The following is an 18805-nucleotide window of genomic DNA, read 5'->3' on the forward strand; positions in this document are numbered from 1 at the left end:
TTCCGCCGGATCGTCCCGACCAAAACAAACGACCAAATCATAGTGTCAGATAAGCAAACAATGCAAATCCACCGGACCGTGTCAGCTAAAATATTTTAGCCTAAGCATCCGGAGCGTACTCCAAGGCTATTTGCCCATCACACGCGTCTCATTCGTTTGGCCGGTCTCAAATTTTTATTGATCGCAGCGCGGGCCCGCCTAGAAATTCCATTGGTCCACACAGTGCCCCACCGCACGGGATCCCTCGCCCACCCGGCGCAGCGGTCACGGCCGGCACGCGCCGCTTTAATCCACGTGGATCCCAGCATCCCCACCTGAAGCCCCGAGTACCCGTACCTGCAAGGACCCAGCCCATGGTTGGAGCACCCCTTCCCCTTCGTCCTCACGCCCCGCGCCCACGCCCCGGGGCACGGGTCACGTAGCCCATGCACCGTGCCCACGAGGTCCACGCCCGCCGACCCCGAATTCTCCACTGGTTTTATTCTGCAACGCACGGCTTTTTAATGGGGGAAGCTCCAAATTACATTCGCCAAGAGGGGGATTAGCGAGTAAAGTACGCGGGTTTATATGTGATCGAAGCCGTCTGTTTTCCTTCCCTTCCCCTTCGCTGGCTCGGCCGCCTCCGCCGCTGCCTCGCTGCCTCCGCGCCCACCACAGAGCCCGAGAGCCGAGCCGCACGCGCGGGCGCGGCAGCTTCGCGCACCTCGTCCTCCCGCCCCCCGCGCGCGCGCGAGCTCCTCCTCCGCCTAGGGTTAGGGTTCGCGCTGCGGCCTGCGGGGGGAGGGCCGCGGGCGCCGGGCGCAATGCGGAGGCCGCCTGGGGCCGGCGCGCCGTGCCGCCGCCGCGCGATCCAGGGGTTCGTGGCGCTCTTCCTCGCCTACGCGCTCTTCGTGCTGCTCCTCGAGTCGCCGCTCGTGTCCACGTCGCTGCCCGGGGCGGGGGCCTCCGCCGCGGCGTCGCGGAAGCTCCACCTCGACGGCGCGTGGGAGGGAGGGCGCGCCGCGCCGGCGCGGCCCTCGAAGCACCCCCACCGGGAGACCCTCTCGGCGGACGGGGGGCGCGGGCGAGCGCGCTGGTTGTCGGGGTTCGTCTCCGGCCTCGAGCTCCGCCACCTCAACTCCACCCGCTCCGGCTCGCTGCGCAAGGTCGCCGCCGAGGCGGCGGAGTCAGGGGCCCGCGTTTTCGCCGACCTGCAGACTCTCGCGACGAACCTGACGTCCTCGCGGGATTCGCCAGACGAGGAGCAGAGGAACAAGTGTCCGCACTCGATCGTCCTCAGCGGCGACGAGTTCCGGGAGAGGGGGCGGACGGTGGAGCTGCCATGCGGGCTGACGCTGGGTTCGTATATCACGGTGGCCGCGACGCCGCACGAGGCGCACCCTGAGCGGGATCCTAAGATCACGCTGCTCAAGGAGGGGGAAGAGCCGATCATGGTGTCGCAGTTCATGATGGAGCTGCAGGGGCTCAAGACGGTGGACGGCGAGGATCCTCCCAGAATTCTCCACTTCAATCCCCGCCTCCGCGGCGACTGGAGTGGCAAGCCGGTGATCGAGCAGAACACCTGCTACCGCATGCAGTGGGGCACTCCCCTTCGCTGCGAGGGCTGGAGGTCCCGTGCTGACGAGGAGACTGGTCTGCACACACCACTGTCACCAGATAAAATATTGTTTAGTTATCGATTAAACTGTCTCAAGGATTTGGTTTTGATTTGAATTGTTCTGCAGTTGATGGATTGGTGAAGTGTGAGAAGTGGATTCGGGATGATGAAGGCCGGTCGGAGGAGTCAAAAACATCATGGTGGCTGAACCGGCTCATTGGGCGCACAAAGACTGTCTCAATTGATTGGCCATACCCATTCGTGGAGGACCACCTGTTTGTTCTTACACTCACCGCTGGATTGGAAGGTTACCATGTGAATGTTGATGGACGTCATGTGACATCATTTCCATACCGCACTGTGAGTGGCTCAAACTTGTCTATGAAGTGGGGAATGGAATGAAATATTGATGGTGGTGTTTGACACTGTTGTTAACTTTTGTCTCTGTTGGTGCTGGCAGGGATTTGTGCTTGAGGATGCTACTGGCTTATCATTGAATGGGGACCTTGATGTGCAATCAGTGTTTGCAGGGTCTTTGCCCACTACACATCCTAGCTTTTCTCCACAGAAGCACCTAGAGATGTTACCCAGTTGGCAGGCCCCTCCCCTCCCAGACGAACCAGTTGAGATTTTCATTGGTATCCTGTCAGCGGGCAACCATTTTGCTGAGCGTATGGCTGCAAGAAAAACATGGATGTCTGCTGCCCAGAAGTCATCGAATGTTGTGGCCCGGTTTTTTGTTGCCCTGGTAAAACTTGAAGAACAAACTAAAGTACTCTGTTTCAGTTTTGGTATATAATTGAGCTCAGTAATTTTCTTTTCTACAGCATGGAAGAAATGAAATTAATGTGGAGCTGAAAAAGGAGGCTGAGTTTTTTGGGGACATTGTTATTGTGCCATTCATGGACAGCTACGATTTGGTCGTTCTGAAGACGATTGCCATATGCAAGTATGGGGTAAGTCTAAGAGCTTTCTTTCAAAATTTGCTACTATGAAGTCGCTGCAAGACACTTTCTCACTATAATGAACTTGTCCTGTCAGGTCCATGTTGTATCTGCTAGATACATAATGAAGTGTGATGATGATACTTTTGTTAGACTTGAATTAGTAATGGCTGAAGTGAAGAAAATCCGGAACGGTGAAAGTCTCTATATAGGGAACATGAATTATCACCACAAGCCATTGCGCGATGGGAAATGGGCTGTTACATATGAGGTAAACTTGATATTTGATTCCATAATAGCCTCATATGCCATTTTCCCTTTCATCGATTGAAGATGTCTGGGTCACTACCCTTAGCGAACCATTTGATACAGGGTATTTGGTCCATCTGGGTATTAAACGACATTAGCAATCGAACTTGTTTCCCATAGTGGTGTAAATTTTTCATGAAACCTTGTGAGTGGTTAAAAGGTTGATTCATGGTACCTTGATGTCAAATTTGCTGAATCTTTCTCCTGTTTGAAGAAATCAAATAAGGATTCTATTACTTAAAAACATAGGACATAACTGAATGAGAATGGTGCTATGCTACATGAGTCGATGTTGCTCATTACTAGCTGGATTAACTATTAAATTAGCTCCATAAGTCAAAACTGCAACATATTATCATTCCCCATGGAACTAAAGCACTTCTGTCAAATTGTTTCCTGTAAATGTCTTTGTGCTGCTGGCATCTAATTTTTCTATTTTTTTTGTCTGAACAGCCCTGTGGGTTGACTTTTGTCTTACATGCACCAAGCAAATTGTAGGCTTGAATCTTCTGAAACTTCAAAATGAATTTACAGTTTGGATCTGTAATCAGAAGCATGTTTCCTTGATAAAATACAAAATTATTATCTTGTATTGCAAACACCAAAACTTATGTTGCAGAGATTGGCTTGTATGCATATAACAAGGTTCAAAAAAACATTACTAAACGTCGTTTAATGAAGATTAAATGCTAAACGGAGGCCTAATCTATGTTTAACCTTCCTAGGCGCTAGTCAATAGGCTAGCGTCTGCCTAGCGCCTAGTGTTTGCTTGAACATTGGCGTATATTTAATCAATAATCATTTAAAAGATCATTTTTGTTACTGCATGTAGCCTCTGCTCATATCCACCCAGTGTTGATATACACGCTAATTATATGACAGTTATGTAATATTTTATTGACTTGGTCGTATCTCCATTCAATGTAATAAAAAATGAAACATGAGCATGCCTACATTTAATCTTTGTAGGTAAAAGCTTACAAAAAATCGATGTAGTTGTTTGTTTCTTTCACTATTACACTACTACAGATGGCTTTATTGCTTTGTTGAACCAGTATGTACAAAGATAGATATCTTAACCTCAAATGTGATTGTGAAACATTTGATCTCGTAGTAAGAGTCACTTTAGTATTATACTTGTACTAGTAATACAACCCTTCAGATATGCAATCAGGCTGAGCTTAGTTATCAATTAGCAAAGCAGTATCCTCTACCTCACTTGACTGCGCGGACTCAGTATGTCAGTGGAAAAAATCGATGGAATGCCCTGAAGTTCCGCATTGAAATTGAGTGCATGCATTTTCTTATCTATGATTATCTTCTGTGCTTTACAGGAATGGCCAGAAGAGGATTATCCAATCTATGCAAATGGTCCTGGATATGTTATATCTTCTGATATTGCAGATGCCGTTCTCTCAGAATTTTTAAACCATAAATTAAGGGTAAGCTCAGTTGATTGCTTCCGGTATGCATTTTATGACACTAATAGTGGCCCATATGGTAGCTGGTTTTCAGCAATTTGCATGCTTAAGAACAACTGTGGACCTGTCTGATCATATTTCCCTCCAAAAGTTCATAAACAACTACCAACTGATTACCTTGCCACTAGATAGCTGGACCATGGGTTTGTAAGCAAATAGGCAGGACATAATGGTTCTGGCAAGAATCTAAATTTCATTTCTTGCTATGCAGCTTTTCAAAATGGAGGATGTAAGCATGGGCATGTGGGTTGAGCGGTTCAACAGCACCAGACCTGTTAAATACGTCCACAGCATCAAATTTTGTCAATTTGGATGCATAGATGATTATTACACTGCACACTACCAATCGCCGAGGCAGATGTTATGTTTGTGGGACAAGCTTCTGGCTGGTAAAGCTCAATGTTGCAATATGAGATAGCAATAGTGGTGGATGTGTTGCTACTTGAGCATTTCTGTGGTGGTAGCGCCCATCAATATTCGTGGATAAGTTGATACCCTGGAAGACCCCAACATTCAAGAATATTAGCTGACGGTAAATTAAGCCCACCAGATGACTAACAAATGGCCATTTAGTGGTTTTTTTTTGGTATAGCTGACCAGGTTGTGTTTCAGCTGGAAACAAGGGAATGGACACAACAGCCTGTAACGCCTTTAGCCTCTGGTGCTCGTTTTAATCCCAACATATAGACGAAGTTCTGTGGACAGTATGAGCGCTGCTATAGGACTTCATTTGTAAAGGTGAAGGGTAGGAATCTTAGTCAAGTTTACTGGCTTACTACTGCTTTTGGTACGATTGGCTGTGGTTGCAATCATAAACAACCCAGCTGGTACAGTTGAGCGATCTTGGTAGTGTACACGAATTTTGCTGTGCATTCTCTTTAACATGGTCCTAAATTATGACTTGATTTAGCAGGTGGATTTTGACATTATCTCGCCGTTCACGACTTATGGTCTGTTTGGTGGAGTTAAAGTTGAGTGCTAAATTTTAGCACCTATTAGCACTCATACATTTGCTAAAGTTTTAAATCTTAACTAAGCTTTAGCTGACCCTATTAGCACTCTTGATAAGACATACCAGTGCTAGTGTTTGGATACACTAGTGTTAAAGTTAACACTTTCACTGATTAGCACTTGAATCCAAACAGACCTTAGGCTATACGATGTTTTTCAGCAACTATTTCGTTCGATGTTAGTTTTATGCAATGTCAGCATACGTGCCGACTTACTTGGAAGGAAATATCCATTTCCCTATGAATTTTTCCATTCTGGACGTGTAAATTTATTCTTTACAGAATTTAAAGCAAACTAGCACAGTGCTTTGCGTTGCTATGGGACCACTAATTTTTTGATGGAAACTCTACCGTGACTGCGCGAGGTATTAATTGTCTGTTTTCAATTGGGATTCGGATTGATTTGTCTGAATTCTGATTAGGATTTCAATTGATTTATTTGAATTTCGATTGATAAATCGTGGAATCATTGCTCGTTTTAGAAATAGTAGAGGTAGATATAGAGATTCCGGGATATACGTGTGCGATATACGAAACTCTAGTTTCATTATTAATGCACAAATTCTAGCGACATACTCCAAGCTTGAAGAGCGCTACAGGCCCAATCCTAAGGCTAACGCTACAGGCCTAATCCATTGAAGCCTGCGGCGTCGAAAGTTTAGACTTCAGCCCACACGGGAAAGTGATACCGCCGCGAGAAGAGTTGTACTAGTAGCAGAGCACCCCAAACCGGCTACGGCAGCCGCCGCGCCGACCCGCCGTCGCGCCCCTGCTTCTCTTCCCCCGCGTCGCTTCCACCCTAATCCCCACCGGCCACCGCCTCGATGAGCCGCCGTGATTACCAGTGGCCTCGCCCCGGCCACGGATACGACCGTCGCGCCGCCGCCGCCGCGCAGTGGTATGGTGCCGCCTCGACGTCCTTCCCCAACCCCGGCGCGGCGCCGATGCATGGGATTAACCCCTACGCCTTCGCCCCTAACCCCCTGTTCGCGGCGAACCCCTTCAACAACTTGGTCGGTGACCTCCTCCTCCAGAACCCCGCTGCCCTAGCTTCCTACCACCAGCAGCAGCAGTTGCAGCAGGCGCATCACTTCCCCTCCCCTCCCTACCACCAAACCCCTACCTCCAACATCCAGCACCGCCCGACTAAACCCGCCGCATCCGCCTCACCTGCGCCAGCGCCCCCCCAGCCACAGCAGCAGCAGCAGCAGCAGCAACAGCCGCGCCAGCAGGCTGCTCTCGATCGAGCACAAGTGGCGGCGAAGAATGCTCAGGAGGAGCTCGTGAAGAACGGGGAGGGTGTCACGGGTTGGAAAGTGGCGCAGGCGGTGCTGGTGGCGCTCAAGGTCGATTCGTGGGGCTCCCTCGGCATCCAGCTCCAGGACGTGCCTCTCCTACGAGACCTCTTCATCATAGAGGGCAAGGTCAGTGCTCAATACCTGTAGTTGCAATCGAATACCTTGTGCCATATTTTAAGCCATTACAACTCTTGGTGCAAAAATTAAGCTGTGTGGTACATGACCAAAGATAGCATTGTCTTGGATTACAGCTAAAATAGCATGTACAGACTAGAATTGTAAGCGACTTACAGTTTAAATTTAGGGGGTAGTCAGCTACTTTCATCTGATCAACTATACTGAATAATTGGACAAGAGTAGTTTGATGTTTGCTCTTTTTCACTTGAAGTGTGAGGGATTTTTTTTTCCGCATGCAATTGCAAAGCTTGCTGAGCTCCTATTAGTCTCAACTCACAAGTAAATATTATTTAGTCTGTTGATTCTGGTATTTACTTTTGATGACCATTACTTGTATTTGTCAGGTGAATGCATTCATCCATTGCTACGTTGCTGCAAGAAAAATTGTAACGATTTCTGATCTAGAGGTTGAGATATGCAAGAATGAGGGAGTTGGGCAGTTTGAAGAGGGGAGCTGGGACTGGGGCCTTTCCTTCAGCACCCACTTGTTGCACATTATTTTTCAGTGCCATCTGATTTGTCTAAGGTGCCTAAGCTTAGTAGCGAGGAGATTATCAGTTTCCTGCTGAAATTTGTGGACAAATCTAAGAAGAAAATCACAGTGGAAGATTTCTTGGATCATCTTTCCGAGCAAAAATCAGTCTCTGGAAAGGAAAAACTTGGCGTGCGGGTACAGAGCTTGGGGTATGTACCTGTTTAGAAATCAGAGTTATTGATGTACCTATTATCTTCCGCATGTGATTCCCATATTAGTTTTAGTGTGTTTTGTGTACTCTGAAATAAAAATGCCTTCTTTTGGCCTCTTTGTCATTTCATGTTATCACCAGAACATTCTACTTTCACTAATTTAGGGAGGTTTTGTAGGTTGCATATTTCCTTGCTCCAGCAGGCCAGGCAAACTGAAGTGTCTACTGTTAAGCTTCTAGGAAATAAGAGTGGGTCTGGTCATAGCAGTCAAGAGAAGTATTTGTCGAAAAATACAAATTTCCATACTCACAAGAAGGCGTTGGACAAGAGGTTCAATTCTCTAACTAATCGTATAAAGCAGTTACCTGGGATCAATAAACATATCCATTTTGATTCAACTGATGATGAAACTGATGGCGATACTAGTTCTGAGGATGATAAAAATGATGACAATGAGGGTAAGAATGGATGTTCTGTTGATAAAAATGATGGTGACAAGCGTGTAAATAGCTGTCCATATCCTTCAAAAACCGAAAAAATGGAAAGGCTTGGTTTGAAATCTGAAAGTAAGAAGAAAAGGCCAGCTCTAGTAAGAAGAAAGGAAAGACAGCGTGAACAAAAGGCGAATCTAAGAGAAAAAAGGAAGTTCGAAGAAAACGCGAGTCCTAGCTCCTCGTGCAAGCAGCCTAAGAAGCAGCAAAAGTTGCAAAAGCATGAAGCTTCACCGAATTGTTTCCTGAGCATAGGTAAGCTGGAGAATTTTATAACAACATGGAAGGAAACATGTCGTGAGCATCCAGTTCAGCAGGTATGTTTAGTACTCGTAATTAAGTCAATGTTTTCTTTAAATAATTGCAAAGTTAAGTAAACTCGTACATGTATCGCTAATGAGGAAACGAGCATACATCATCCTTTTTTTTCTGAACTTATCTGAAAAATTGATTGTTTAACAGCAGACATGCTCAGTCTGGACGTATCCTATTTCTAAACTAATATCTTCGTACCTGTCACTGATGCAGGTTTTGGAAATGATAGCAAATTACTATGGAGGATCACCAACGGAGAAAAAGAAAATAATAAATTTCTGTTCACAGTACCCAGGCATTGGCCTTCTCAATGTTGCTGTGAGTTGATTTCCCTCCTTTATTCGTCTGACTTGAACATCGCAAACATATACTGTATTTAGTGTCCACTATATGGGTATCATATTTTGAAAATGAACTTTTACCTGTATTTCCTCCATGATATCAATAGAGATGATAATGATCTGGTAGGCCTGATAATGGTTGAGTCATCTTACACGATTTGGAGGCACATTTTTTTATTATCCCATTTTCGTTTCTCGTGCCCCCATGCCCGCACCATTGTGCTACCTTTATCTATGAAAAAGTCGTTCAACCATGATTTGGTTTAAAATAGTGTGTGGTCTGTGATGGATATGTTTGACTTGGCATCTAAGCGATTGTCTGATTGATCTTACAATTCAGGAAAACTTAAAATGTTTGTGTGTTTAGCAAGGTTTTAAAAAACGCTAGACGCTAGGTGAACGCTAGCCTATGGTTTAGAGTTTTTTGTGATTAAACGTAGATTAAACGTCTTTTGTGATTAAACGACACTGTGATTAAACGCAACGCTAGGCCAAAGTTTAGAGTTTAATCAAGATTAAACGTAGTTTTAAAACGTTTTTTGAAACAGGTCTGTTTAGGTGTTACCACGTTTCAAACCATGGGTAGTAATGCATATTCCGTGAATGATGCCTAAATAGGCATACTGTAGTAATTCTAGGTAGGGAGTGATTTGTTGACTATGCATATTCCGTACGTGATGCCTAAATAGGCAAAACTATAGTAATTCTAGTTAGGGAGTGATTCGTTGACTATGCATATTTAGTGTTACCATTTTGAGATCTTTAAACTTTACTGCAACATGGACATGCAGGTTAAATCGATGGGATGTGGTCTGCTGGATAGTATTTACGATGTGATACAACTTTCTAGTGAGAATAACATGTCTTCAAGCCCTCTTCATATCACCACCACAGAGGTTATGGAAATTGAGCCTCCGAGTAAAGAAAATACTAGTTGTATTGGTAATGGAACCAATAATAGGAGTGAAGACAATGGGACTGGACATAGTGCGTACCCTCACTCCCTCTCATTTGAGCTGCAGTTGGCACTCAATTTTTGCTGAACTGCTTGCTACAAACAAATAGCCCCTTTTCATATTTCCGTTTGTTCATGCAGGTGTTTCTATTGATGATGTCATCAGGAGGATTACAGAATATATTGAATGCCACAGTAAAGTCTCTGGTGATGTGGCTTTGCAAGTGAGGGCACTTCATGATTGTGAAACGTGGGTAACTACTCAATTTTCAGTGGATCAATTTAGTGCTCTTGGGCATGGGACATTCCTTCAATTTTTGGATAAACATTGTCATCACTTCCCCACTACTTTGAGTAGTTTCTTGAAGGGGGGTAATTGTGATTCTTCATCTCTGGAAGTTTCTGTACTACAGCAGCAAGTTCAAGTTCTACTCTGTCAAGCTGAGAGTAATTGGATGGAAGACGGTGACTTTTCAGATGATAGTTTAGTTATGATTCTTAAAAGGCAATTTCCAACAATTAGCTTTGAGGTCGTGCAAGACAAATCTGGGGAAGGACTTCCTGGCTATATTAAGAGGCAGGGAAAAAACATACAAACAAATAGTTTAAAATTCTCCATCTCATTGTTGGAGAAACGGTGGTCTGGAACTTTGCCAGGTAGACATGAAAATGTTGATGGGCTAATGAGCGATGTTGCTGAACAATATTATTATGGTGGAACAGTATGCTCACGAGAGGCAATTAATTGTTTACTGAGGGCTCCTATGTTGTCTGATCTGCATATTTGGTCCCATTGGGATCTGCTATTTGCTCCTACACTGGGCTCCTTTCTACATTGGTTGCTGACTGCTGGCCCTATTCAAGAGCTATCATGCATTGTGACTGCAGATGGTAGGTTTATTAGAGTGGATCCATCAGCCACAGTCGATCAATTCTTGGAAGCCATTATTCAACGCTCACCATTTCAAGTGGCAGTGAAACTGCTTTCGCTGCTATACATTTATGATGGTTCTACGAACACCCCAATGGCATTGCTAAAATGTTATGCACAGCGAGCAATAAAGCTTATAGTAGACAACAACCATGATTTGATGAACGCTAATCCTGAGAACCCTCAGGTGTCTTCTGCAAATAGTATCAAATCTCTCAGCTTGCCAAACTTTGATGATGTAGTTCGTTTGATTGCAAAATTTGTACTTGACTGTCTTGGTCATTTACCCTCGGAGTTCCGTAGTCTTGCAGCAGACATACTATTGGCAGGACTTCGGGTTGTTACCAAGAACTGCTATTCAGTCATGTTGCATGAAGCCACTGAAGATTGGCAACTTTGCATGCTTCATGATATAGGCTTGTCACTTGGAATTGCAGAATGGGTTGAAGATTGCCGTATGTTGTGTTTAACTGAAGAAGTTCATGAGCAGACAGAAACGCATTCTTCTGCAAAGCTTACATCAGCTGCATCTGAGGTTGAAAGTTCTAACATGCTGATTTCTATTGATGTTGATATGATGGATGAGAGAAGAAAATTGTTACCCGGCACAAACGATCAAGTTGGTATAGATAATAAAGACAATAAGGTGTTTAATCATGTTGGAACCAAGGAAAATATTGCAGAATTACATACTAACATATCTTCCATGATGGAAGAATCAAATCATGAGGAAGCGTCTCTTGTTATTGAATCTATACGCCGTGAAGAGTTTGGTCTTGATCAGGCACTAAGTTACGCTGAGAATAGCTTGTTGAAGAAGCAGCATGCTCGACTTGGCAGAGCATTGCATTGCCTTTCACAAGAACTATATTCCCAGGATTCTCATCTACTTCTTGAGCTAGTAAGCTTGAACTATGCACTTCCTTTTTTCACTTGAATTTGTCGTGTGCTTCCAAGGAATGCATTAAAATTTGAGGGAATATTTATTTACTGGCCTTATCCTAATATACATCAGGTACAGAATGCTGACGATAATGCATATCCTGAGGATGTTGAACCAACATTAGCATTCATTCTCCAGGAGAATGGTATTGTTGTTCTAAACAATGAGAGGGGCTTCTCTGCTGAGAACATTAGAGCACTTTGTGATATTGGTAACTCGACAAAGAAAGGATCAAACCGAGGTTATATTGGAAATAAAGGCATTGGATTTAAATCAGTTTTCCGGGTAGGTTGCAGAAAAAAATCACCAAGTTTTTATATTGTCCTTAGTTTCATGGATATTTTCTCATTACTGATCCTTTGTTGGTACTTGTTCTTGTAACTTGTGTGACGTTTTGAATTATCTGGGGTAATGATACCATTTTAATTTTGTCTATTTTTGTAGGTAACTGATGCTCCGGAGATCCATTCAGGTGGTTTCCATGTGAAATTTGATATCACTGATGGCCAGATTGGTTTTGTGTTGCCAACTGCAGTTCCACCTTTCAATACCACTTCTTTTAGTAGAATGTTATCCATTGAAGATGGCAAGGATGCCTGTTCCTTGTGGAACACTTGCATCTTACTTCCTTTCAGATCAAAATTTAGGGAGGGCACTGGTATGTGCTCCATTGTGTCTATGTTTTCAGATCTACACCCATCTCTTCTGTTGTTCCTTCACCGACTAAAATGTATCAAGTTTAAGAATTTGCTTGATGACACACTTCTGATTATGAGAAGGGAGGCTCTTGGTGATGGCATTGTGAGAATCTCTCATGGAATTGAGACAATGAGTTGGTTGGTGGTCAGCAAGAGGTTAAAAGGTACCATTGTGCGCCATGATGTGTGCTCCACAGAGATAGCTGTGGCATTTACTTTGCAGGAGACTGAGGAAGGAGATTATGAACCTTACTTGAAGCAGCAACCTGTGTTTGCTTTTCTTCCTCTAAGGAATTATGGCCTTAAATTCATTCTTCAAGGAGATTTTGTTCTACCTTCTTCCAGAGAGGAAGTGGACGCGGACAGTGCATGGAATCAGTGGTTGTTGTCTGAATTCCCCTCTTTGTTTGTCAGTGCCCAAGAAACCTTTTGTGCTCTTCCCTGTTTTCAGAGGTGCCCTGGAAAAGCTGTCACAGCCTTCTTGAGTTTTATTCCTCTAGCGGGAGAAGTTCATGGATTCTTCAGCCACCTCCCTCACTTGATCCTTTCCAAGTTGCGTCTGACCCGCTGCATGTTTCTGGATGGCTCTACTTTGCAATGGGTCTTTCCGTGCAATACACTTAGAGGTTGGGATGAACAAACAAAAATGCTATTGTCCGATGGCTTACTTCATGAACATCTTGGTCTTGGTTACCTCTCAAAGGATATTGTTATGTCTGATAATTTATCAAGGGCCCTAGGTATTCATGACTATGGACCACAGATTTTGATAGATGTCATCTCATCTATTTGCCGAATTGATGGTTGTATTGAATCATTGGGTCTGGAATGGCTATGTGCATGGTTTGCTACCCTTTATTTGATGTTGCTTTCTCATTCTTCTCGAAATGTTTCCTTAACAAGAAGCCTTGAAGATGATCTGTTGAATACAGTTAGGAAATTACCATGCATCCCACTTTCAGACGGTTCATTTAGCTCTGTTGCAGATGGTCCTATATGGTTGCCATATGATATTGTCAATTCAATTCCTGAATGCAGAAATAGCATTCAGAATTTTCCAGTTCTGTATAATAATCTTCGAACTGTAAGTCCTCATCTTCTATCTGCATCCTGCAAAAATAAATACCTCCTTGAAGAAGTCAGAACAAATGATCTGGTAGACATTCTGCAAAAGATTGGGGTGCGAAAGTTGTCTGGGCATGACATTATTAAAAACCACATCATGGATTCCTTGCGCAATGGTTTTGATTCTAATACAGCTGATAAAATAGTTAGAGAGTATGTGAGCTTTATTATGGTTCATCTTCAATCTTCTTGCACCAGCTGTAACTTTGAAAAAGAAGAGATAGTGTCAGAACTACGGAAGATGCCTATCTTCCTTACAAATCATGGATACAAGTGCCCAGCTGATGAACCAATTCACTTCAGTAAAGATTATGGAAATTCTGTGAATGTTGGCAGGCTGCTTCAGAATGTGGAAATTAATTGGATTGAACTTGATAGTTGCTATTTGGTGCATCATGGTTCAAAATCATCACCGTTTGAACTGGAAAAATGGAGGCGATTTTTTGAGGAGATGGGTGTGACTGATTTTGTGCAGGTATTGAAAGTTGAGAAAAAATCATCTCTAGTTGATTCTTTTCTAGCGGGAGACCATTCTCTATCTGATGTATCTGCAAAACCCAGTACCTTGTATGACTGGGAGTCACCAGAATTATCTAGTATTTTATCAATATTTTCTTCGAAAAGATGCCGGGAAAATTGTGTATATCTTCTGGAGGTTCTTGACCGATTCTGGGATGATCATTATAGTGCTAAAGCTAGGAGCCTCACAAATGCCACACATTGTAGTGAAAACAGAACAGTTGAATCGTCATTTTTGAAGTGTATTCAAAGCTTCAAATGGGTAGCATCAAGCATGGATGAGGATCTTCATTATGCAACAGATTTATTCTATGATTGCGATAATGTCCGCTCTCTTTTTGGCAGTGTGGCACCATATGCTGCACCACAGGTTGGTAATTTATCCATACAAAATTGTTCTGGGATTTACCAGGCACCTCACCATAATCCTTTGTGGAGCAGGTTTCTAGCAGTTCACTTAGGAAGGACATTGGATTCAAAACAGAGGTATCCTACTGTGATGCGTTGATGGTCCTTAAGTCTTGGATGACATCACAGGCTCCCTTTAGTGCAAGGTAATAGGTTTCTCCAACTTGATTATATTTTGAGTCAGAAACATTTATGTTATTTGCAAGGTACAAAGCATAACCACTTAAATTCTTTTATCCTTTTACCCTTTTGTTTGTTAATATATGGGTTAACCTCCTTTTCTTCAGTATGAGCCAGATGTGCAAACTCTACACATTCTTGTCAGAAGGTGTGGCGGACTCGAAGATTGACATTAAACAGGATTTCCTGTCATCCCCCTCTATATTTACACCACTACAACGTCCTCGGTCAAGTGAGGTTATTCCTGGGAAGTTCTTGCCACCAAAAGATCTCTACTGGCATGACCCAACAGGATGTTCTGAAATAACAGAGGAATTTGTTGCGACGAAAAGGAGAAGCATGTTCCCGAGAAGAATGTTGTCTGCAGCCTATCCAAGCCTTTGTGAATTCTTTACTGAGGCATGTGGTGTGCCAAAGGTGCCAACAACATCCAATTATGTTGAGATGCTTATACGGCTGTCAACTGCTGCATTGCCTTCACAAGCAGCCAACCATGTAAGTTGCTTTAGTGCATGGTTATATTTTGTAGCTTAGTTAACAGTAGATGCTTCCAGCTAATTATGATTTTTATCATTCTGAACTGAAGATACAACAAAGTTTTGTCAGCTGTATATTGTACGGTTATCTCATTTAACTTATTGCCTCTTGTTTTTCATGTTGTATACAGGTCTTTCGTGTATTTGTGAGATGGGCTAATGATCTGCATTCTAAAAGTGACAAGACTGATGATATATTGCACTTGAAAGAATCTCTTCAGAAATTAGAAACAACAATATTACCCACCACAGTTGATAAATGGGTCTCTCTGCATTCTTCCTTTGGCCTTGTTTGCTGGGTAGATGATGATGAGTTGAAGCATCAGTTTAAAAATTCTAGTGATGTGAACTTCATACAATTTGGGGACCTTTCCTTAGAGGATAGGCAAATTCTGAATGGAAGAGTTGCTGCTTTGATGAAAAGCTTAGGTATTCAAGCACTCTCTAAGGTAATAGACATCTTTTGGTATTCGTAAGTATTCAATTTTTAGTCTTCTCATGCAAGAGTGTCAGTGTTAACTGTTAACAAGGTCATTGTAAAGTTACGAAAGGTAAAATGGAAAAGAGAAACCCCAACAAAATTCAATATGTGCAATAACTTGGTGAAAGCCATTCTTCAAAGGCAATCTCTATAAAAGAAGTCATTAGGGCCCAAGTGGTTATTTCATGCACTTAAATATTTTGTACCATACAATCTTCATTTATAACTATAAGGGGTATTCACAATAACGAGTGAGAATGGAGAATTGTGGAGTTCGGAACTTTTTTACCTAATTTATCTTGGTTCTTTTATCGTTGGGTTGAAAGAGATGAATATGGCAGAATTACAGCAGTGGTTTAATACGAGTTTATGCTGTAATTTTGACAATATCAGTTCATCATACATTCATACCAGCCCTTATAGCGCTTTATTTGGATGAAGGTAGATCGCTAACCATTTATGAATTATGAGTTGTACCAATCCATTCACTGTCAGCAGAAAGCTCTACTCCCGGGTTCTGTCACAGTGCAAATATACCAATATTAAAAGCTTTCAGTTATAACAGAATGATGTAACCATGTTACTCGGTAAATTAAGAGTGTGCTTATATTACTAGATATGCAACCGCATAAGTGTAAATTTCTTCTATATTTATGTAATTGAACTAAATATATTGGAAATTACATATTGAAGTAAATTTGCTTATCACTCTTTCTACCTTTACATAGGTTGTGTATCGAGAAGCAATATTTTATGGTACAGCAGAAAACAGAGAAAAAGTTTTGATAATTTGTTGGCTTTTGCCATATATGCAACGGTACATCTATAAGATGCATAGAGATACTTATATCAGCTGCTTCCAGCAAAATGAGATCATGAAGCTCCGCAATCTGCAAGTAGTTGTTGTTGACAAGTTATTCCACAAGTATGTGCTGAAGGGACTTGAGGGTTCTTCTAAGAAAAGATTCAAATGCCATTGCCTTTTGCAGGTAGTATCTATTGTTCAATTCTGCCATTATCAAGTTTTTTCTGCTTAGTCTATAATTTCCTAATCAAATTATACAAAGTTTTTTTTTTAAAAAAAGATGCTCTATTCCAAACTGGCCCTTAGATGTAAACCATTTTGACTAAAGTGCACCCAGGGTCTTCAAACTTCTTTTTGTTCTTATATAGGGTCCATGAACTCAAGTGAGCATCTGGATCCTTAAAATGCCATAATTGGACCTAGAGTGATTAGAGGAATCCACTTGAAAAGTTTAAGAATCTAGGTGCTCGCTTTGTTACTTTTATGGACCTAGATGAGAATTTGAGAAAAGTGTAAGGACCCTGAGTGTATTTTAATCTCTACCGTCATTGATCTTCCTGTCTGTCTTCTGCATATGAGCTTCATACCTCTTGTTTGTTAATGCATGATGATGTACTTAACATAATGCATGATTTACTCAACATCTGAAGCTTTGCTCTGCTTAATTCCTCCGTCTTATTTTATTTGACATGTTACTGGTTTGCAGGGAAATACGCTGTATGCTACACAAGATGCTGATTCACATTCAGTGTTTTTGGAACTCTCTAGGATTTTCTTTGATGGATCCCCTGATCTGCATTTTGCAAATTTTCTACACATGATAAAAACCATGGCAGAATCTGGCATGTCCGCTGAGCAAATAGAGTCTTTTATCATTAATAATCAGAATGTACCCGAGTTACCTGAGCACGAAGCGGTCTGGTCCTTCTCTTTATTGTCTGCCACCAACCAAGGTGCAGACAACCAAGAAGTTGATCCCCAGGGGGTTGAATTCCAATCTCCATGTGAATTCAATGCTCCCAATCATCAGAAGGCACCAGTAAGGATGTCAAGTTGGCCCCTTAATCATTGGAGAACAGCACCTGCCTTCAAAACACCTCTCATAAGGCATCAAGCATGCATGCAAGAGGCAATGGTGAATGATGCTGGGCCTTCATCAGACTTAAGCATGCCTACCCTGTGTGGACACACCGAAGACACTTTACTTTCGGTTGATCTTGACGGGGATTGGATCATAGAAGAGAATGCAAGGGCCGAAACTATATTACTTGCAGATAGTACAGACACAATCCTCGATGAGCCTCAGATGGTGATGTCTGTTGACTCTTCTAATGGACCTGCTTATTTGGACATGGAGGCTGGAAGTTCAAGCCCAACAGTTCATGTTGAGCTAACAAATTTCAACGACAAGCTGGCCAATCTTGTAGAAGAGAGGAATAGGCTGACTCCAGATGCAAGCCATTTGAAAACAGGGAGACTTGGTGAAGCAGTGGTCCACAAATATTTTGCTGAGCAGCTAGGATCCAACAATGTGAGGTGGGTGAATGAAAAAATTGAAACAGGACTGCCTTATGATATTGTTATCACACACAGTGAAGGTTTCACGGAGTATGTGGAGGTTAAGACAACAGTGTCTTCAAGAAAAGATTGGTTCGACGTCACACCAAGAGAATGGCAGTTTGCGTTGGAGAAAGGTGATCTGTTTAGCATTGCTCGTGTTATTCTGTCAAGTACGAAGAAAGCAAGCATCGAGATGTTAAAAAATCCGCACAAGCTTTGTAAGCAGAAAGCATTGCGTCTTGGTCTCCTGATATCCAGATAACATTGCTTCTTGGCCAGTTTTGTTGAAGCTGACTTTTCCGCAGATTGAAATGACTGTTCCGAGTCTTCAGTATAGGGGACTGGGTCGAGCCTCGGTCTACAGTAGGCTCTCCTCTTCTCCATTGACCATGTCATCTGCTTTTGTAACCCGATCTGAAATTTGGGTGCACAATGTGTCAGATTTTGTTCTTGTTCTTTTTTTTCTTGCATTGTTTCAAAGGTGGATAGTTTAACTAGACGTGAAATTGTACAGAAATTGATGTAGTCTGATGCTACCATGTACTGTTAGCTAGTAATACTATGATTCACAATTCCGAACGCTCCCGCCAATTGAACCTCCCGAATTCTGGCTACTACATTTCTGTCGAAGCTACAATGGTGACGTTCGCAGTGGCAACCTGCTCTCTTCAAAATGGAAAGAGGAACAACCACTGCCTCAATTTTGAACAAACTGAACCGTAACTAATTGACAGGCTCGTGATGAGTGCAGAATTGTAGGAGTTTATCCGCCTTACCCGTCCGCTCAGTATAGTGGTCGTCCTTCCGCTGTTTTTCGTCTTCGGAGTTCTGGCCAGCCTCCGCCGGGCTACCGTCCAAGTCCAACTACAGGGTCGCCGGGACACTGTGCATGCAATAGGCCAATAGCCAATAATCTGTGCGGGAAAACCATCGAGCCCTGGATGATCCGGCTGGGCCGTCCACGCCGGTGGCAGCACGCGAGACAGTTCCGGGCTCGTCAAGCCTAACCAAACC

At 43.0% G+C, this 18805-nt stretch overlaps 2 protein-coding genes across 2 annotated transcripts; both read left to right on the plus strand.

The window, feature by feature from the left end:
- The first annotated feature begins 597 nt into the window (after positions 1-597).
- LOC120649404 (hydroxyproline O-galactosyltransferase GALT6-like) lies at positions 598-5251 on the plus strand. The gene is made up of 7 exons (XM_039926196.1): positions 598-1632; positions 1725-1957; positions 2058-2345; positions 2425-2553; positions 2639-2812; positions 4185-4292; positions 4543-5251. The coding sequence occupies exons 1-7, from the start codon at positions 804-806 to the stop codon at positions 4747-4749; spliced, it is 1968 nt and encodes a 655-aa protein (XP_039782130.1). The 5' UTR covers positions 598-803; the 3' UTR covers positions 4750-5251.
- Positions 5252-6054: 803 nt separating this feature from the next.
- Positions 6055-18382, plus strand: LOC120649403 (protein NO VEIN-like). The gene is given in 14 exon segments (XM_039926195.1): positions 6055-6765; positions 7161-7262; positions 7265-7500; positions 7681-8311; positions 8523-8627; positions 9442-9637; positions 9747-11437; positions 11552-11764; positions 11924-14191; positions 14263-14375; positions 14517-14904; positions 15077-15394; positions 16155-16415; positions 16938-18382. Coding segments are annotated over 14 exon segments (8238 nt in total). The 5' UTR covers positions 6055-6165; the 3' UTR covers positions 18054-18382.
- The last annotated feature ends 423 nt before the right edge of the window (positions 18383-18805 follow it).

The sequence above is a fragment of the Panicum virgatum genome, chromosome 9K (genome assembly GCF_016808335.1).
Source record: "Panicum virgatum strain AP13 chromosome 9K, P.virgatum_v5, whole genome shotgun sequence".
In the NCBI taxonomy this organism is placed as follows: domain Eukaryota; kingdom Viridiplantae; phylum Streptophyta; class Magnoliopsida; order Poales; family Poaceae; genus Panicum; species Panicum virgatum.

What these genes read in the sequence shown, in the direction of transcription:
- LOC120649404 (XM_039926196.1), top strand. Translation starts at nt 804, where the DNA reads ATGCGGAGGCCGCCTGGGGCCGGCGCGCCGTGCCGCCGCCGCGCGATC. An exon ending in CCGTGCTGACGAGGAGACTG is followed by an intron (nt 1,633 to 1,724) that starts GTCTGCACACAC and finishes ATTGTTCTGCAG; the next exon opens with TTGATGGATTGGTGAAGTGT. An exon ending in TTTTAAACCATAAATTAAGG is followed by an intron (nt 4,293 to 4,542) that starts GTAAGCTCAGTT and finishes CTTGCTATGCAG; the next exon opens with CTTTTCAAAATGGAGGATGT.